At 41.8% G+C, this 22116-nt stretch overlaps 1 protein-coding gene across 10 annotated transcripts in view; it reads right to left on the reverse strand.

The window, feature by feature from the left end:
- Positions 1–20580, reverse strand: part of DYM (dymeclin) — a 152247-nt gene extending 131667 nt beyond the window's left edge. For 4 of the 10 annotated variants that reach the window (XM_031597102.2, XM_031597109.2, XM_090131976.1 and 1 more), the window contains exons 1-5: positions 20426–20580; positions 12642–12819; positions 5155–5207; positions 4414–4507; positions 3141–3274 (exon numbers count right to left, since the gene is read on the reverse strand). In XM_031597102.2, the coding sequence (XP_031452962.1) occupies positions 3141–3274; positions 4414–4507; positions 5155–5207; positions 12642–12781 (421 nt within the window). In that variant the 5' untranslated portion in view covers positions 12782–12819; positions 20426–20580. Of the gene's footprint in view, positions 1–3140; positions 3275–4413; positions 4508–5154; positions 5208–12641; positions 12820–14457; positions 14481–16492; positions 16617–16658; positions 16804–18154; positions 19215–20232; positions 20399–20425 lie in introns of those variants that run through there. The other 6 variants (XM_090131980.1, XM_090131981.1, XM_090131978.1 and 3 more) reach the window with 6 other exon arrangements.
- Positions 20581–22116: the final 1536 nt, after the last annotated feature.

The raw sequence follows: 22116 nt of genomic DNA on the forward strand, positions 1-22116 counted from the left end.
GAAAAAGGGTGTACTTCCTCCAGGCATAAGGAACCACCTGAAAACAGCCGTGGGTGAGAACTTCTATTAAGAGTCTGAGTATTCTGGAAGGAATTCAGTAAGCCCTCCTGCAGCAGAGACTGAGCCCTGTGCCACTCGTTCATCAGAACATTACAAAGGTAGGCTGCAACGTACCCTTGTACTTAACCTTTCTGCAAGGGGAAAAACTCCAGTAATCACATCCTCTGATGTGAAATAACATTACAGAGCTTTCTTCTGAACTTAAATACAGTCTAGTAGGAAAAAGCATAAGCTGAACGTCTAGAAAGATTGAAAAAAATGAACTGTAAAAGCTGGGAGGCGATTCTTCCAGGTAAGCATGGTAAAAGCCAGGTAAAGCACCACCTAAATAACAGTAATTGTGTCAGAATAGAAGGCATTTTTCAAAAGTCCATGGCAGAAATATTTCCACAGACCATTACTGTCATATAAAGTTTTGCCTGAAATACCAAACCCATTGCAGGTGCTGATGTTGTGACTGCACAGTGAGCAAACTGAGTGAGCTGACAGTGTGGTTAGGCACTCTGAGCTAACAGGTTCTCTGCTTAATCTCACAGAACATGATAGTAGGATGGATTCACAAGCTAAAAGGAAAAAGAATGGGATGCTGATAGCTTAAACAAGGAAACGAAAAAACTCCAGAGTTTTAAGCTGAATGGTTATGCTTTCCCACAAAAAACACTGATGAATGCAAACAGAAAGTATTAATAAATCTGTATAAATAAATCTGTACAAGCTTCAGAACAAATTGTATTCTAAAGAATAAAATACATACTGTAGAAAGCCACACTTAGTTATGAAAATAAAAGAAACTTTTTTTCTGTTTACTTTAATGAACCCTAACACAAAAGCATTCCATTACACTCTGTAAATTATACTTCACTTTTCACATTGCTAAGTATAAGGACCGTATATACTTAAAAACACTATGCAAAGGATTTGTTAGGAAGAAGAAATGCTGGCTATGTGAACGTGGCATGCTATAAAACCCAGTACCTTGAAGAAGGTATTTCAACTGGAAACACAGCTCAGGAGCAGTACTGGCCTCAGCCCACAGCTGAGCAGGACAGAGAACTGGTTTCCTGCCTTCAGTCTCCTGCCTTAGCCAGCAGACCACACACAATCCTCTTCCTAATCAAGAACATCCAGCTAGCATTCAGCTCCAAGATAACTGCTAAGCACATTCGCCATCAAAGTGCACAAAATTACCACAAGTAAACATCACTGAGAATTACAGTCAAGTGCTACTAAAGATAGGATAAACATGGATCTATCCCAGTGGCAAGTCACTTTGTTTTTTTTTCTTTTTAAATACTGCACCACAAAGAACTCCCAGCATGAGGAATAAAGATTGCTGATGCCCAGGCTAACAAAAATTGTCAGCATTTCCAACTGTTTTCCTGTGCTACACTGAAGCAAGAGGTAGGCAGGCTTTTTTTTTTTTTTTTCAGTAAACAGGTCTAAACCCTCAAACAATCTGCAATGACACAGAGCAAAGAGCAGGCACTACTTGCTGCTGCACAGTTAGCTGACCTCATTCTTGGAGATTACTCACCTCAGTTTAAATACATTAAACCATTTCAACATGCAGCACTTAATCTCTTGGCATCAGAAGTTGATTTCCCCAGAGCAATGGCAGGCGCCAAGGAGTTAAAACAGATTTTCATGAGCAGTTTTCACTATTTAGTGAGCAAGCAGCTGTCAGGCATTCTGAGTGGTGTCCTTCCTTGCTGGACTGACAGATGAGGGAAGTCCACATTCATGTATTTTTGGTTACTCTTTCACAATTCACTTGCACAGTATCAGCATTCTGATCCCAGTCCTTTTTGGCCAAGCCATTTTCGGCTTTATATAATAAATATGCAACTACAAAGTCAACAGTATCTTAAAACAAAGCTAAAGAGATCAACATTGTCTTTCCTGCATTATGTACCATGTATTCTGCAAAGGTGTCTTGATACAGTGCTACACAAAGCTTTGTAGCAGGCAACAGGGTTTTGTTTTTTTTGCTGTCAACAGAATACTGAACACATTCATGCTCAGAAAAGACTTTCCTGGTTAGTTACTTCGGTTTGTTTTTCAAACAGATGACAGCAGGACTGCTTATACAACAAAGTCATTCCTTTGCTTCCATTTTTCTTGTTTTACACTTTTTTTTTTTCCCTGGGGAGGACTTCTTCCCTTTAAGACATTCTGTTTAATTTCACTTTTCAGTACTTTGGTAGAAGTTATTTTCCACCAGCTAAATTTTAGTTTCTGCCTTTTCAAGGGATCAAAAAATCATTGCTATTGTCAATATTTCTAAAAATTACAGTAATTCCATTCCCTAGCTGTTGCTGACTTACGGAATATGAGAAGGTAAGCCAAAGAGTATGTTTATTTTTACAATACACTCCTCCTGAAGTATGGCTACACAACTTCCAAGGTATAAGAACAACAATGGATCTTATGTTCAAATGGTGTTCTATGAGGAATACTTCTTCTCTTCCTCCATCATCAGAAGAAAGAGAACCAAGCAATATGATCTATATCTCTTTCCTTCCTGCAGATGAGAGAACAGAGGAGTGAAGCACGTGTGCAAGGTCACAAGTGGCAATCAACTCACAGAACCACAAAGGGAAGGCAACTTCTAAGTCCCAGTGAGGGAGAAAAAGTGGCATTAATCCCCTGATGTCGCTGAAGGTGCTGAACTGTTGAAGTAAGAAAAGTAACATCCTCCCATCTCCGCAAATGGAAGGAATCCAGTCTCCTAAACAACTCCTCCAGTATCAGTCTCAGTAGTGGTAGGAAAGCTACACTCCATTCTCATTTGTTCCTCCCATTGGCTTAGAGGCCATCCTGTGTGTCCTAACAATGTGAACACAGCTCAAGAAGAGGTCTGGTTTGCCATGAGAACCTATAATGTGCTAACAGTTTGTTAACAAATGTTTAATTCTAGCAGAAGACAACAGTAAACAAGTCACTAAAAGCTCTCAGCTCACTTTAAAGATATATTCCTTCATATGCTAGATAAAAAGGAAGATAATTTACACCTAATTATTTCAGACTTGAAAGAAGAAAGCGAGTTTTACTACTGCTTACATATACACATAGATACCTACCATATGAGCCAGGTGTCTTATCCTCATAAGTAAAATGAAGTTGCAGTTCCTCTTCTGACATTCGACTGATGAACACTTTCAGCAAACAGCAGATAATAAATAATGCATTGTGAGCCTGCCAAATAAAGAGGTGACTGCAAAGGAAACAGAAACAGAATCAGTAACATAATGTGAAAACATGCATTAAAAGCAATGATCACAAGATACGTGACATTAACAAAAGAGTTCCTATGGCTGAAGCAAGGAAAAGCTGAAGTGCTCTAAAGCCATTAACTGAGATTCTTTCTGAATACAGGGAGGCTACAGCTTCATTACATTTCCTTGAGTCACAACAAGCAAGCACTGGGAAGCCCATACAGCAGCACAACATCAAGCTGTGTTGATGCATTTATGGATTAAATAAGCAGAAACCATCCAGGAAGGAGCAGCATCTTCCTCCAGATATAAGCAGGGCAATTCTGGCAGCAAGGAGGCATTAAAAAGAACATCTTATTTCTCTCTCTGATGGGAGTCAAATATTTATCAAAGGTTATGGGGGAACAATTGCAGAAAGCTTCCTGGAAGAGCTGTATGATGCTACATTCATAACCTCTTGTTCTTTCCTGCTGCTGAACAGTAGTTGCATAATACAGCCTGAAAGCAGTATCCATATATAGATGTTTCTGCTCAAACCCAATCAAATCTGAAAATAATTTCTAAGGATCTTCATAAATCAGGATTTAGCTAAAAAGTCAGGTAACTTTTAAATATCTCAAAATCAGTAACTTAAGCTGAAATGTCTCCTTTGAAAAATAAATATTCTCTTATCTGAACCCTTACACCTATCATTAAGTTTCCTACCATGCAATAATTGGCCCCCCACACAAAACCACCTCAAAGGGCTTGGGGGGGGGAGGTTCTCAACTCCCAGTCTGGTAACATAGCATGCTTACTGCATATGTGTAGTCCACAGAGAAAATTAGGACAGCAAGCCCCCAGGAATGCATAATTGGGAAGGCAAAAAGTAGCCTGAAGTCACATCATTTTCACATACAAATATGCTTATCTAGCACAGTGGACAAACATTCTTTTGTTCAGATAATACATTTATCAGTTATACTTCATACTCTATGCTTGATAAAGTGTTAGACACTTTCCTCATCTCAAAAAATGACTTAAGGGAAGTTTAACTTTGTTCAGTAACTATGTTAACTGGTAGAGCATAACTCCAAAGCTAGAAAAAAATTGAAAGTTTAAGTGTGAAAAGGCACCCACCTTTTTTCCCAGTACTTACTTTTGACATTCTGCTGATATTTTTAATTCTTTGGTTCTAGAAAGAAAGACTTTAATCAACGACCCAAGGTTTCCTGTTCGAGGATTCTTCTCCACTAGATGAGGAATTACAAAGACACAATTAAATAGCACTTGTAAGTTGAGACAATTTAGTTCGAACTGTATGTTCAAACTGTAGAATGAAAACAAATGTCAATGCCTTAAATATTTCTGTAGAAAGTATGATACTTGTTTTCCTAACCAGTGGTTACTCTATTTTTAAGATTTTCCATGCTTTACTACTCCATGATTGTTCTGTAAAATAATTTTTGTTCTAAATGAAAAATATTCCAGTGTGAAGCTTCTATGGCTCCCTTTCCAAGGCTTACATAGAGCTTTCTATCAGGAAGCTGAGCAGTTTTCCACTACTTGCAGCCTCTTGGTAATATACGAATGTGGTCAGTGATTATTCCTTCCTTTCACCCCTGATTAATTCTTCTCCCTCACTGATTATCTTTGAGGGCAGGAGGAAAAAGAGGTAGCAAGGATGGAGTTATTTGTTTTAAACCTTTCTATCATTTCATGTTTTACAAAAGAAAAGCTAGCTTTCTAAAGGCTTGGAATACATAAACACACTTGACACTATTCTAATCTTACCAGTAGAACACATACAGAGTTACATACACAAAAGATGTGAATGTGTACATCTACATTCCTAACTTTTTTGCTCAACCAGATGGAAACAAGATCTTTAGTTTCTCACCTAAAGATTTGCAGACTGAGATGGTTGCTTCTTCCAGAAGTTTTAAGTCAGCACTGTGGGAAGAGGAAAAAATGGTTCCATTAGCAATTCAAGTTCCATTACTTGAAGAGAAAATTCATTACAAAACAGTAAAACATTGTAGAGTGCTTCATTTTAACAATACATTAGCTAGTTTACATAGATACTGAGCAGTACAGTATGCATTTGAAGTACAGGAAACTAATATTCAAAAATTAATCATCAATGAGACATCACTGAACCATTTATTACAAGTATTACCTCCGCGGCTTTGACGCTGCCATGCTTGGTTTGATGTCACTGAAATTAGGCATTAGCTATACAGCAAGTTTGATGCTTTCAAAATGGCATATACCACTGAAATACACTGATGTGATGCAATATATAGCCCAATGATTCTGTACTTCTTTAGATTTCCAAATCCAGTTTTGCACCCCGACACTGTCCTACATTTTTGCATATTCTCAGCTTGTAATTACAGTAATATACAGTAATCACATATCAGTCCACATGATCTCAATGAGAGAAGGCATTAAAAAGAATGACTTAAAGGCAGTAAGGAAGACTTCTCTGTAAGTGCTCTAGCTGACTCTCCTCTCCCATTCACCCACAATTCAGAGACCATGACAGAACTCTATAGATTTGGTCAGGTCAATTCTCATGTTCCCAGAAAGACCTCAATAGCTTCCCCAGGATCTTTGGATTAGATCTGTAACTTATCTAGGCAGACATGATTTCCAAGAGTGGCAAAAGCTGGACAGCTCCTTGGAGAAAAAAGACAAAATTTTCCTCCATCCTATCTTAGGATGCAAACACTGAGCATGTAAGAAACCATCTCCACAACACAGTCACATACTAGAATTAAATACACTTTCAAGCAAAAATACTTATATATGTTGTAAGTAGCCTGTATTGAAATACACACAATTCTAATGAAACATAAAAAAAAGCCCATTTCATTCTGAGGACAATCAATTACCAGAATAGCTTGCTTTCAGTTTGTAAAGGCTTCATCTTTGGGGATGCTTAAAACCCAACAGGGCACAGCCCTGGGCACCCTGTTCTGGCTGACCTGCTTTTAGCATGGCATAGGGTAAGGCAAGCCCTTGAGCTCCCTTCTGCCCTCAGCAGCTCTGTAATACTACTCCTTCAGCTCTCCTCTTTCCCATCTTTCATTCCCAGCTATTATAGTAATGACTTAATGACTCATCTTCCTCAATTCTTGCCAAGACATCTTCTGTATCCAAATTTTTATATAATTACCTGTTAATGTTTCTTTTCATTAATTTGCAGCTGAAATCAATAACAGCCTGGACAATCTCAAAACCTGAGCGAGCCTACAGCACCCAACATCATTCTCAATACCATTAGTTTTAAGCTGGAGTAGGACTCATGGGAGAAGACATACAGCTGACATGTCATTAAATGTAAGAAATGAAATATTTCCAAGCAGAAGTATGTTTCAGTATGAGAAACATTTATTGTAAATCATCAACCTGAAACAAACAAACAAAAATTCTTCAACTCTCTTTACAAGCTTTTAATTACAGTGCTTTTCACCAGAGAAGTATCTTTCCCTGTTGGAAAGGTGTAATACAGTAATACCGCAAAACTTAATACAGTCATAATTAGATTACCAAAATTGCTGTTGCTTCCTAAGCATTAGGATTACATTTCCCAGTGAGTAACCTAATTAATATAAAAACAGCTGAGACAGAAGACAAAAAGATAAGGATATTGGTAGGAACAGCAACTGATAGAATTATTTCAAAGGTTTTCAATAGGAGAGACTTCAAGATAGAAACAAACATTTTGATATGCCTGCAACTACTCTATGGATCAGAGTAACTTACTGTGCAGTGAGCCAGCAGCATGCAGCTCTGCACCTACAGCTGAGCATCTTAAGGCATTTTCACATTATGAAGATCGGCTTCATTAAAATCAAATGCTGGCCTTTTTCCTCTTTTAAAAATTGCTTTCAAACATAAGTCTCAGAAAAAGAAAACATACTTAGATATGTGCTTTAAAACATTAAAATCAGTCTCAAAGGTGGTCTCTTGTTTCAATGCTAAAAACATGCACAGTAATTAAAAGCAAATGGTATAAAACCAGAATGCCTTGTCAACAGCTTCTGACATTACTTGCTAGGCCTGGGTGAGACAAAGATATATCTATTTTAAGAATCTAAATTTGTCCACCTGGCTGCTGTCACCAGGATGTGTTCCTTCTGAGCGATTACAAGCATGGTGAACATTACCCTGGACACCAACCCACTGGAGAGCTCTCAGCTACTAAATCACCATAACCCAACAAAAACCATCCACCTCCTGCTATCCAAAGAAGCTCGGTACTTCTAGAATACAGGCTGAGCAATTATTGCAATTGCTTCAGAATTTAAACCTTAAGTGTATATATTAATCCTAATTACAGTTCATTTTTTCCCTTAATTCTTAAGGTGTCAATTCTTAGATGAGTTTTTTTTCCCCTTCCCCTAAGTTATTCAAGCACACAATACTCAAATTTCAAAGAACTGTCAGAATCAATAACCAAACCAAGCAAAACCTTCAGAATTTCAGCAACCCTTTCAACATCTGAGCCAATCTTTTTGCTACCAAAACAAAAATGAGCTTTAACACCTTGGAAAACCAACCCACTCCTTCTCCTTCACACAAGAACATAGACCTGAACTTTGCCATCCCGATTACTAGGCAACAACATCCACCCAACTCAAGGAATGGAAACACCCAGTGAGAGCATACTGCAGCAGAACACAACCCCAACACATGCACAGAGGGAAAGAAGTGTTCTGAAATCCAACAGAATTAATGCTGTAACTATTACACCTCCAAGGACTGATCCACAAAGAGAGATGTGGAGATGACATTCGCTTAATGAATAAACATAGAACTGGAAGGCTAAAACTAAAACACCCCTCCTCCCACTAATCCATACAGCAGCACTGGTAACATTCAACTTTTTCAGCAAGAACATGAGTGGACTGAAGCTCAAGCAAGTCCCAGAGGACTGGAGGCTTGCTGATGTGACTCCCATCTTCAAGAAGGGCCGTAAGGAGGATCTGGGGAATTATAGGTCTGTCAGCCTGACCTCAGTACCAGGGAAAGTTATGGAGCAAACCATCTTGGGTGAGATCGCACGGCACGTGTGTGGTGTCCAGGGGATCAGGCCCAGCCAGCACAGGTTCATGAAAGGCAGGTCATGCTTGACCAACCTCATCTCCTTTTGTGACTGGGTGACCAGACTGGTAGATGAAGGAAAGGCTGTTGATGTAGTCTACTTAGACTTCAGCAAAGTCTTTGACACGGTCTCTCACAGGCTTCTTCTGGGGAAACTGGTTGCCCATGGCCTGGACAGGTATACCCTTCTTTGGGTAAGGAACTGGCTAGAGGGCTGTGCCCTTGGGGTGGTGGTTAATGGAGCTAAATCCAACTGGCAACCCGTTACAAGTGGTGTCCCCCAGGGGCGGTACTGGGGCCCATTTGTTTAATATCTTTATTGATGACCTAGATGAGGACATTGAGTGTACCCTCAGTAAGTCTGCAGATGACACCAAGTTGGGAGGTGGTGTTGATCTGCCTGAGGGTAGGGAGGCCCTTCAGAGCGATCTAGATATGCTGGATCACTGGGCTGAGGTGAATGGGATGAGGTTCAACAAGGCCAAGTGCAGGGTCCTGCACTTTGGCCATAATAACCTCATGCAGCATTATAGGCTTGGGGACGACTGGCTGGATGACTGCGAAGAGGAAAGGGACCTGGGGGTGTTGGTTGATGCTTGGCTGAACATGAGCCAGCAGTGTGCCCAGGAGGCCAAGAGGGCCAACGGCATCCTGGCCTGCATTAGAAATGGTGTGGCCAGCAGGAGCAAGGAGGTGATCAACCCCCTGTATTCAGCACAGGGAAGGGCTGCAACTCAAGTACTGTGTTCAGTTTTGGGCCCCTCACTACAGGAAAGACATTGAAGCCCTGGAGCGTGTCCAGAGAAGGGCAACAGAACTGGTGAGGGGTCTGGAGCACAAGTCTTATGAGGAGCAGCTGAAGGAGCTGGGATTGGTCAGTGTGGAGAAGAGGAGGCTCAGAGGAGACCTCATTGCTCTCTACAACTTCATGGAGGGAGGCTGTGATGAGGAGGGGTTTGGCCTCTTTTCCCAGGCAACAAACAGGACCGGGGGAAATGGCCACAAGTCGTACCAGAGGAGGTTTAGGTTGGACATAAGGAAGAACTTTTTCTCCCAGAGAGTGGTCAGGCACTGCAATGGCTGCACAGGGAGGTGGTGGAGTCGCCGTCTCTGGCAGCGTTCAAGAGGAGCCTGGATGAGGAGCTGCGAGATCTGGTTTAGTGCTTGTGGTAGCAGTGGTGATGGGAGGATGGTTGGACTAGATGATCTTATAGGTCGTTTTCAACCTTGTGATTCTATGTACTAACCTTGTATTCTAAGTACTAACTCCCTCTGAAAACACCACATCCAAAGAAAGGAATTGCTTTGTTAGATGCTCTGAAGATCACTGTCTGGGACAAAAACATCTAAAACGCATTTAAATCGATCCTTTTGAACACATTACACTTAACTGCAATGAAGTAACCACAGCAGAATCCTATGGAGTACGTGGAGGGAACAGCTTTTCAGAAAAGAAAGGGAATTACATAGATCCAGATGAATGTGAAGTGCAGGATTACTTCCCTCACACTTGAGGAAAAAGTTTAAGGCTTCACAGGAATGCCCTCTTCTTCTGTGATCTGTTGGCCAGCATTTTCAAAGTCCTTCATTAAAGCAAAAATTTGCTCTCTTGAGGGAATATTCCCAGACTTCAACAAAACTGTCATTAAAGGTGAAATCCGCTTCCTGACTGCACAGAATTCTTTCAAGAAAGTAGTTTCAACTAGGTATATTTTAAAGGCATCAAGGCACTTGTGGAAAGACGTGGTTTAGTGATGGGATTCAGCAGGTCAGGCTGATGGCTGGACCTGATGACCTTGAAGTCTTTTTCCATTCTAAATGATTCTGACTCTGAAAATGCAGCTTTTACATTGGCAGTGGTTACTGCCTTAAAACACCCCAGCACAGCAAGCAATAAGGACATTCTGTATACAGACTGCCACTACCAACCCTTCTAAACACATACTACAGGTCATTACATCTTTTCTTTCCTATTGAGGAAGATAAATCCCTCAAAAAGTGTATTATTCTATAAATGCCACCTGAAGGTCTGATGCACACTTTCAAGTTAACAGCAGAAGAGTGAAGGGTTGTAGAGCTTGAAAAGGGCAATACCCATTTGGCAGTAGATGAGAGAACAGCGCCTTTTTTCTGTGTTCTCTAAGAAAGCAAGAATTCTGGTTGCAAGTGGACTGTAAACACAATGGAAAATATTGTAAGTTATGTCCTACTGTGTTTGGTTTTTTAGTTATATATATATATCAAACAGAAACAATTTATTTTGATTGTTCCACTGCCCCTTTCTTTTACAAAGTAAAGGACTATTTCACAGCTCAATTTGGAGCTTTTCACATTTTCTAACGAACAAATGCCAAAATTATGCAGTGCTACAACATACCCAAGAAGTGTTAGGTCCAATAAAAGGATTCATTTCCCTACTGCCTTTTCTTTTTGTATTTTTCCTCTTCCTTTTTCCCTACAGCACTGCCATACATAGAACAAACCAACTTCCAAAGAAGCATCCAGAGAACATGATCCTGTTCTACCTGAGGATTCTGTCAGTCTCATCTCTGCAAAAAGATGAGGAAATAATGTTTTTTGCTCTACCTCCATGAAGACAACACAGCACTTGTATGGCTCACAGCAGCACTTGCAAACCATCACCTATTATAAACATAACTTACAACAGCCTAGTGTAAAAAGTATCATTCACAAAGAGGAAAAAAAAACATTAAATTCTGTCTTGCAAGTGGAAATTGGCTCCTTTCTGTACCTGCCAAAACCCAGCACCTCACTGCTGTCAAATGTATGACCTCCACTCAAGCCTCATTAAAACAAGCAGAGTTAACTTGATACTCCGCAAGCTTTCCATCTCTAAAATGAACATTGACCTCTATTGTACTGCTCCCGCAGGCAAGGTTATCTGATTTAGACAACGGCTGAGGATGCTGCGCAGCCAACATCATTTGACATCATTTGTCAAACCATCCTCTCAGGTAGATGCAACTTAATGGGAAATATCAGCTTCCTTTCAATTACACTGCACAAAGGAGGCCTCTAAAAATAGATCCCTTCTCGCTCCCAGGCAAGAGCACCATCTGGTGTTCAGTTAATTAAGCCTTCAACCTGCTTTTGGATAAAGTGGTTTTTTTGTTTTTTTTTTTTATAATATGTATTCTTTAAGTTTATTTTTAAATGAGCCAACTCTGCATTGGACCTTAGAGCATGAAATAGGCACATCAAAAGCTCCAAATCGAGCTGTGAAATAATTCTTTGCTTTGTAAGAGAAAGGGGCAGTGGAACAATCAAAATAAATTGTTTCTGTTTGATATATATAACTAAAAAAACAAACACAGTAGGACATAACTTATAGTATTTTCCATTGTGTTTACAGTCCACTTGCAACCAGAATTCTTGCTTTCTCAGAGAACACAGACAAAAAGCGCTGTTCTCTCATCTACTGCCAAATGGGTATTGCCCTTTTCAAGCTCTACAATCTTTCACTCTTCTCCTGTTAATTGTTGGCTATTCTCTCCATGCAGAAACCAAAATTCTTCCTCTTCCTCAACCACTACAAAAACAGAGGTTTTCACCTTAACCATTTTCCCTCCAAAGAGTCTGAACTTCAGCTTACAGGCACAGTAATACAACCCAGGTAGATTATCTATCAGCTTTCCTAGATGCTATGAAAATAAATGTGGTCTTTGTCTTTCAAAGACACTGTGAGCAGCTTTCAAGACACTGCACAGAAGTATGTCACCACATGTGAGCCATACCTCACTAGAAAGTGTATTCAATCACTAATCTGTATTAAATTCTCAGGAGCTCACGGTGTTCATTACTTTGTGTCAGTTTTTCTCCTTCCAAAAAATATCTGATTAACACTTATGTTGACAGGAGCTCTGTGTGAACAAATCAAAATTGAAGAATGACAATAAAACTGGCATTAGATTCTTCAACAACTGCAGAAAAAGTGGTTTACTCAAGAAAAGCCACTTTAAAACAAACAAAATTCCAAAAAATCAAATACATACATATACTCACATCCTCTTAAGCATTACAAACTCTATTGCTGATTTCTTCTGGCAGCCAGAGGGAATTAATAGCAATTGCAGCTACAAGGAAGAAAGGAACCCAAAAAAGACAAGATGGTGGTAAGAGTCCAGTTTACAAAGACATTTACTCCCCTGCTGTCTCAAACGGGAATAATGCAAAACAACACATTTGCTTTAAGACTTGTCACTTTTATGGCTATGTTACCAAGGTTTAGTTACCCAACAAACACCATCACTGTACCTGTTTGTGGGAGCGGTGAAGCTGAAGGACAGCAGCTGATTCCAGAAGGGGTCATTCTCAGAGATGGGCTCTGCTCCTGATAACTTCTTCAAGTACTCATTGTCTGGAAGCTCACTGATGCTGCTGCTATTTGCTCCCATCTTTGTTATCTGGCAAATCACGTTCTAAACTTTCATTTCTTTAAGGAAAAAAAGAAAAAGAAACATTTAAAGTCCTTGGTACAAATAAGGAATACACAGATCTCACGTGCCAGTGACACCCCCATACTTCCAGGATATCAGCTTTAATAATCATCTACATTTTGATAATATGTAACTGTGACTAATAACTTGGAAAAAGCAGAAGTTTTTCCACCATCCCCACCAAGAGGTAAAGCACTGAATTACAGGGTAAACAAAACACTCATGCCGGAGCTTGCTTAAGAAGTAAAAACCAGAGCAGTTCTATTAGAAGATGCAAGCTACCTCCTAGAAGAAACTATTGACTTGTTTCAACAAAGGTACAGGATCTGTTTGAAGTATCACTTCAACTTGTTTGCCTCATCTTCACAGAGGCCTCTGCTTCCAGAAAAGACCATCCTTGTAGCATAAAAATGAGGAAAACTAAGAACGATGAACGATGCAACCACAATCTGCAATGTTAGCCTCCAAGACAGCTGCAATCCGAACATCTTGTATTAGAGATTTAGTGCAAATCCACAGTATTCAAAAATGTCAGAAACAAAACGCTAGCACAGTCAAACTGCAGAATATAGGAGGCTATTAGGAAATAAAGACATGTTCTTTAGCAGGTGATATCCTACAAAAATAAGGAAAAATGTTTAGGAAAAAACAAACTATACCAACAATCATTGAACCTCATAAGAGTCTTTAAAGCTTTTTGTAAATGAGATCTATCTGCATCCTCTGCAGAAGCAGTTTTGTCACAGTGACAACAGGCACAAAGTGAAATTTTAAGTGAAACCTGCAGAGAAGCACTGAAGGACTGTAAGATGTAATTAGTTAACGAAGATTTCCAAACTTAGGCTGAGAGTTTACTCAGAACAGGATGAATGCATCTTACCTGAATACAAACTTTGCCACTTAAAAAGAAAAAAACCCACACAAGTCCCAGCATGCATTAATTCTGAGATCAAGTCAGTGAATACTAAAGCTAGAGGATCAAATAGCAAAGAAACAAATGTGGATAATATATGATACTGGATTGTCATTTATATGTAGAAGAACTGAGGCTCAGGAACTGGGGTTCAAGTTGTACACAGACATCTTAGCCCTCCTGCCCTGGATTGCAAACATCCAGCTACTACAGAAACCAACAAACCTGGGATCAACTATGATGATCAGACGGTTGAGTACCTCCCCTATGAAGAAAGGTTGAGGAATTTGGGTTTGTTCAGCCTGGAGTAGTCGTCAGGAAGAGCTCATTGCGGCCTTTTGGTATTGAAGGGAGCATATAAACAGGAGGGGGATGGCTTTTAGATGGTCTGAGAGTGACAATACAAAAGGGAACAGCTTTAAACAACAAAAAAAAGGAGATTTGGGTGAGATGTTAGGAAGACATTTTTTACTCAGAGGGTGGTGAGTGCTGGCACAGGCTGCCCAGAGAGGTTGTGGATGCCCCATCTCTGGAGGCTTCATGGCCAGACTGGATGGGGCCCTGGGCAGCCTGAGCTGATGGCTGGCAACCAGCCCATAGCCAGGGGCTAGAACCAGGTGCTCTTTAAGATCCCATCCAACCCATGCTGTGCTATGATTCCAAGAAAGCTCTTAGCACTGGCACACCCATTCAAATAATGGTGATTTGCTACCTACTATACCTTGCGAGCTCTCCCTCGTCCCCAGAGCCTGGCTGACCTCTTCCAAACAGAAGAAAGGCTGGGCACTGTTTGGAAAACAGGATTTTTAGAATTTATCTCATCCTCTTTTACCAAGGATGTTCCCCAAGCTTGATTTTGGTAACAGCCACTTTTGTACAGAAAGGCTGTTCTGCAGGACCTCAGTTCCAAACTCACCTTAGAATACAAAACTAAGCAGACTCCTAACACATCACAGTAGGAAAGCCAAAAGGAAAGCCCATTCATCTCAGAAAAGTCAGTCCCAACCACACCAATAGGTTACTTAGCAAATCTACATTTTTCCCCTCCGAATACTCTAAACAAATTCATGGGTCATTGAAAAAAACCTAATTGCTTTTTAATGCAGAGCACTCTAACTGTTAGCTTAAAAAAAAATAAAATAAAAGCTTAGATATTTATTAGCAAGTCATTTAGTTTAATGTAATAGTATCACCACTACCAAGACTCTTTTCTCCTCACGAAGCTGTGAACATCCCCAAAGACTCATAACCCACTCTGTAAGGGATGTGCTCTATTACATGCAACATCTGTTTGGCCACAGAACGCAGCCCCAGCATGCAGTTGCAGTTGCTTCAGACCAAACACAAGAAAGTGTCTTGCACATCAGGACCTATTTCAACCTCAAATAGATGAGGGGAAGCACAGATCTTGAATTCACTGTCCCTTCTAAAAAACTTTGATATTAATTATTAACCATGTTTACAAGAATCTCATTTTTCCTCTTCAGGTTAAAAGCAATTCAGCACGTACAGCTACGTACAGCATCTGCTCATGACTCTGCATACCAAATCTTCCTGATAAGAGCAATACACATGCTAGAATTGGAGGCGAAATGGACTTGCAGGACAGCCATCCAACTGCATAACCTCAGGCTTCTTAGGCTGTTAAGGACTCATGTGCTTCACAGCTTCTGCTGTTTTATCAAACTGCTTTGGCCAACCTTCAGCCAGAGTTCTGCAGTGTTCCCAGCCTCTCACACACACAAACACCTCCTACCAAAGCACAAAGGTATCTCAAACACAACAACAGCTTGCAAGCTCAACTAGTGGTAACCTGCACTCTTGAACTCCCAGCAAGCTTGTCACACCCTCTAAGCCTTCTGTTTAAATAATGTTACTGCAGTAGTTACAGTTCCATTAAGTCTCCTACTGGTCTCCCAATGATTGCATCTCACTCAACCACCCAGTATAGCCAGTTTAGAGCAAAGCAGTTCCCCTTTCCATAACGATCCCTCACATGGTTGTCAGGCTGAACCTGCAGGCAGCCTGAAAATACATCTATACACACACATAGAGACACCAATATCAACATACACACATTCAAATGAGACATTCAAATGTCCCATGTAATCCTAGAATAAAATGTCCTAGAAGCACAAGACATTACCAGAAGGTATCACTTAGCTCCAATATTTGAAGTCTGCTACCCACACAGTATATTTAATTCTCTCACAGTCATTCATATTCCAGCAGTATTTGCAATCCAATACTTCGTGGACTAAGTATCATACACAATACTCATCTGCAAAACTGAAGAGCAGAGATGGCACCCACAAGTAGCAAAGTCTGAACAGACATCAGTTACACCTCAGAGATGATCTCCACTGAAGGCATCAGGTTCAACCTTTAAAATCTCCAAACTCGTCCTTACTGGGACTTCCTAATCTCCAGGACAATCCCACTCCTCCGTGAGCAGCCTGAAAGCTGATAGCAATGGGCACTGAAAGCCTGAAGCAGAAGCACAGCTGTTGAGTTTGTGCCTGGGAATGTTTGTTAGATGTGTTTCATCCAGCTCTAGTAGAAGTAGAAAGTTCCAGTAAGCCTGAAGCCCCGCTTTGTTGGTTGCCTTTGAGAATCCCAGCTTTCTGCTCTCAGCAAAACACTTCTGCACCTCCAGGCATATTGCAAGGGAGACCATCAAACCAAAGGTAGGAGGTCACACCAGTCCCAGCTGAGCTGGGCAGGCACACACATGCACTGCTTGCATCCTCACCCACCTGCACTCCTCCTCACTGAGCCCATTCCAAACTGCAGCACACATCAAGGACTGTGAAGCCTTTGTGGAGTCAGAAATGTTATTTCTGTTCGTCACTACACTACCACACAGAACTTTGGGATGAGAAATGTTCCAAACAAAAACATCTGACTAAGTAATGATATCACCTGCTTCTTCCACTGCCTGCTGCCAGATGTACCACAAGGGTCCCCACGTCACAATGAGCCAGGCAGCTGCTGCCAGGGGGAAACTTGTTTGGTAACACACATCCAAAGCTTCAAATGCACTGACAAAGGACTGAAGAACTCAAATCAATGCCGATGCTGTAAAACCAGAAAACATGAATTCCAGCAGATAAACTGCAGTTTCTTTTAACAGTACAACCTACTGTTTTCTGTTCACTTCTAGGGAAAAGAAAACCCAGAAAGCAGAAAGTAATTTGACAATTCAATTTGCAGCTTAGTTCTCCGAAGTATTCATTATCTGAAAGCAAGAGACAGCAAAGTGACAAAGCTCCCTTCGTGCAGATGTTTCTGCCCTGCCTGATGTGTTATGCACTCATCATATTGCACAGCTCAGGGAACTGTTTGGGGGAAGAATCCCTGCTAAATGAGATTAGTGATGCACAAACACACTACAATGAGAACTTATGACCCCAAGGGCAGCTGCAAAAAAAATATATATATATATATATATATATATATATATATATATATTTACATATATATATATATTTACAACCCTCAGAATTTAAGATATTTTTCTATTTTTAATCAGAAAAAGCATAAAAATATGTTTTTATTTCAAAGCATGTTAAAAAATAATTAAAAAAAAAAAAAAAACAAAACAGAGATGCATCAGCCATACCTCAATGTAAGCCAATGAAAAATGCCATCAAACTACTGCTATCTGTGCTTCCCCTACCTATTTTTCCCAAGAAACTGCTTCTGCTCATGTTCTTTCCTACAGTACTGACTCGTGGTTGCCTCCACAGCTTTCCTACACCTACATGGGAGTGTTCCTTTCCCTCATCCCAGGCAGAGCTGCCCAGATATCAGTCATTCACCATTTCTCTTCCACCCACTCCTTTTCAGACTCCAAAATATCCTCAATTCTGATCTCAAAGAATTTAAGATTACTCATCTGAGCTGTCTGCTGTTTTCTCCTGCAGACAAAAAAACACAGTATCCTTTTTGTTCCTCCTGATCTGCAACTGCCCTAGTGTCCATGCTGTTCTGCAGCAGCAGCCCAAAGCAGGCAGCACTGCTGTGATGTGATGTGGTCCCTACAGGTTGCACTGAAGCTGAGGAGTCCTGCACAGCAGCAGAAGCAATGCATCCTGACAGATTTGCTGCCAGCAAAGTACACCCTTACAAGTGAACAGGTGAAAGCTGAGGACAACACCATGCCTTCTGCTCCAGTTCACCTTCCACATGTGTTTTCTGTGGGAATCAGTCTCCATATTCCAAGGAGCACAAGCTGCTCCTTCCCATCCCACCTCCAGGACAGCCCTTCTGCTCACAGCTAGACAAGAGATTCCAGGAAACCTTGCTTATAGGTAGAATATTTCAGAAATACTTCAGAATATTGAAAGAAACTGAATGTTCTGGGAAAGAACTGCAAAAGAAAAAAAAAAAAAGAAAAAAAAAAAAGGAAAACGTACCTTCTATAATTGATATGGAGATGCACGGCTTATATCAATTCTCAGTGCCATCTCAAGAACCTACAACCCTTTATTTATAATATGGAAGCACCGGCCAGCAGGACCTGTAGCTCTCGAATAAAAAATGACACTGAATGACACAAGTATCCATTAGTAATCAGCATTTGGGGAAGAAGACAGAAGAAAATACAGTGTAAAGAAACACAAAGTTACACTATGGTACTGGCCAGCAAGAAGCAAATGCATGTTTGGACACATGATGCACATCCTAAGGCAGCATGCCTTTCTACCACTGCTTTCAAGACCCAAAGTCAAAACTACCCTATTTCCAATGACCAGTCCTCGTATTAGCACTCACCAATTCACATTAAGATTATTTGCCCCCTCTCCCCTTAGTCACTGGGTGTCACAGTCAAACAGCAGGCAGGAACTCAGAAGGAGCTCTGCTGACAGGACATGGGCCCAACAAACACCTTTTGTTAAGAAGGTGATGAAACGTCAGGGCTTTCCTCCACCCAGTAAAGATAATTAAGCATTGACAGGATCTCCAGCAGCCAGAAATAAGCTTTATTACAAGAGAAAACAGAAAGCTACAGCTTTTTGAAGCACAGTTAAACAGCCTTAGGCTGCCATGATGTCTCTCCCAATTCAACTACCTTTTACATTTCATAAAGGATGAGTGCAAAGGAAGCCACTTGGCAAGCTGTGCAATTACTACCAGGTACAGTAGGCTTCCCACTGCAGATAACACACTTGGAAAAAAACAACCATCCTCATTTAAAATGGTTCTTCAGCCACCAAAAAGCATTTCTTGCTTTCAATACATCCTTTGCACAAAAAGACATGTGACTTAATAACCCTGCAAGCCCAACTGTCAGTCATTAGCACACTGCAAACAGCCTGGGATCTTCCTTTTCATCTGATTACCTCTTTGGAAGCATCAAAGCCACCTACCTTCCATATTCACTTGCATTATATACCTTCCTACTGAATTTAACTCAGACTGCCAAGTGCTGGGAAGAGCAGCAAGGAGCTGACAGCTGCTCCAGCTGTGTGCTGTGTGGATTCCAGCCCACGAAGAGCACAAAGCAACGCCTTCCTCAGCTCTTTGCAATGCAAGCAGCAATGACAATTTTTAATTTAAAATCACTGGAGCAATTTCACTGCTTTTTACGCAGAAATTAGTAAAATTAGGAATTACACTACACAGTGGCTTTCAACATTAGACTCAATGAACCAGGAGACTGTTTGCACCCCTGAGCATTCAAGAAGTGCCCAACACAGGGGAGAGTAGTCCTGTACTTCTATAGATCATAGAACAGTTTGAGTGGGAAGGAACCCTTAAAGGCCATCAGGTGCCACTCCCTGCAGTGCACAGGGACACCCACAGCTCCAGCAGTGCTCAGAGCCCATCCAGCCTGACCTTGGCTGTCTGCAGGGATGGGACATCACCAGCCTCTCTGTGCACCTGTGCCAGGGCCTCACCGCCCTCTGGGTAAAGAATTTCTTCTTTCTATCCCATCTAAATCTCCCTTCTTTTAGTTTGAAACCATTTCCCCTTGTCCTGTCACCACAGACCCTGATAAACAGTCTGTGCCCTTCTCTCCTATTCTTCTTCCCTTCCCATTTCAATACTGACAGGCTGATCCCAGGTCTCTGCAGAGTCTCCTCATCTCCAGGCTGAGCACACCTGTCCTCTCCACCTGTCCTTCCACACAGGAAGGTGTTATACCTGCAGCACACGCAATGAAAGAAGTCGAACGAAGACAGGAGCCGGTACCAGTGACAGTATGCTTCACAACCCTAAAATATTTACTGCTCTTACTGGGTATTACCCTTCAGAAGAGACCAATACGTGGGAAATAACCAGGAAGTTGAGAAAACACTGCACAGGGTGAACTGCTCCCGCATCTCTGAACGCTCCCAGGAGCAGGAAGGAGAACATCGACCCTCAGCTTCCTCACGGGAACCACAGGAGCGTGAAGGTTGGAAAAGATCTCCAATCCCCTCCACCACGCCCCCCTGCAGCCGCATCTCCATGGTTTTCCAGCACCCCGAGGGACGGGGAGCTTCCCCACCTCCGTGTTCCACCGCTCTCTGGAGAAGAAATTTCCCCCCTTCTCCAACCTGCCCTCCCCTGCTGCGGGCACAGCCGCGCGGCCTGACGCTCCGCCAACAGCGCGCCCCGGAGGCTTTAACGCCGAGGAAGCCTCAGCCGAGCGCCGGGCTCCGCCTTCCGTTAAGGCCTGGGAGCGCTGAGGCCGCGCTTACCGTGTGAGGAACGGCCGCTCCAATGGCTGCAACGGACACGCACTCACCGCGCGCCGCGGGGGCGCTGCCCACCGCCCCCCTCCTCGCGCATGCGCACACGCGCCGCTGCCCCCCTCCTGCGGCCTTTCCACGTCGCCGGCACTGCGGCGCTGCGCATGCGCGAGGGTCGCTGCCGCGCGGCACGCCGGGAAACGCAGTCCGCCGGGCTGTAGGAGCGCGGGGCACGCCGGGAAGTGTAGTCCGCCTGCTTCTAACGAACGGCTAAATCTGATTTTATGTATACCGTGCCAACCGCAAGAGGGCGGCTGCTGTAGTTTTTGCTGCCTATTTGATACCTGTGGTGTTCGATACCTATAAAATACACTATTTTTTGTTTCTTAAACGCAGCTTTGTGCAGTTCTTTGCACTGCAGCACAAGATCTCCTGCACCCCTGCCCACCTTCAGGCAGCTTCTTTCTTCCATCTGCTTTTTTAAAGTCATTTCTGCTCTTCTTGCTGTTTATTCACAATGCAGCAGGATCTCGAACCTAATCTTGAAAAGGAATAGAAACAGATTTGCAATACAAGTCTCTGCCAGGGCTTCCAGGGCTTTCAGTGCCTATTTTGCTTTCTGCAGTTTTTTGGTGTTTTTTTTTTTTTTTTTGGTTGGCCCTTTCAGTAGATGCCTACACACCTAGAAATGGAGCTAGAAGCCCCATTCTATTTCATGTTTCATCTCAAAGTATCATTTCAGTAGGGGAAAACAAACAAACAAACAAACCCAAAACAAAACAAAACAGCACTAACAAACAAGGGAACAAGATTTCACAGCTCCTTCCTGCAAAATGTGAGGAGCCTAAGCGCAGCTCTGGCATTTTTTGTCACACTCACGGCTGTTAGAAGTGAATGTATTACACAGCACGTCTGTGAGAGGTTACAGGAATGCATTATCTTTTAAAGCATGAACTGTGCCATAAAATAATAGAACCAGTTTTTCCATCGCAGAAGATACTGCAGGGAGAAAGATGTGCCTGTGAAAGATGTAAGGGCTTATGCTCCAAGGGTAGTGCAAAAGCTGATCAAGTAATACAAAATTCACCTCCTAACAGAGTGGCTCACTTAGAGAAATTAAGCAGCATTATGTGTTACATCTTAAATTCCATGATTAAAAGGAATTTTCTATGATTGAACTTAATACAAAGATAACAGAACAACAATGGTCCAGTATCCAGCTTGAGCACTTCAGGCTGATTCACACATGCCCTGACAAAATCTGAGCAGCAATAGGAAGCAACACACCTCTGCAGAGGCAGCTGACAGCCACCGATTGGATACTTCCCTGGCAGAAGAAATCACAGCTCAAGAATGAGCCAGGACCTCAGTGACAGTTCAAGGGGAGCAGGATGCCTCTCAGCACTCCAGTGCACTGCCCCTCTATGTGCAATAATTCTTGGATTAACACGAACACATTCATCAGCTTCTCTTGCTATCATAACACTCGCAAGGCACTATCCACAAAACATCTCTCTATAAAAAATGTACAACTGTAAGACTTTTGAGAAAATGATAAGCAGCAATCCCACTTGCTGAAATGGCTAGTTTGGAGCTGTTCTTTGTTTCGTTTTGTTTTAGTCTTTTAGATAGTCTTCTGGTTTGGCAGAGGGGACAAAGCAGAAACTAACTTCTATTCCTATTAAGCACAAAGGCATCAT

Source organism: Phasianus colchicus, chromosome Z, assembly GCF_987193195.1.
Source record: "Phasianus colchicus chromosome Z, bPhaCol1.hap1.1, whole genome shotgun sequence".
Classification (NCBI taxonomy): Eukaryota; Metazoa; Chordata; class Aves; order Galliformes; family Phasianidae; genus Phasianus; species Phasianus colchicus.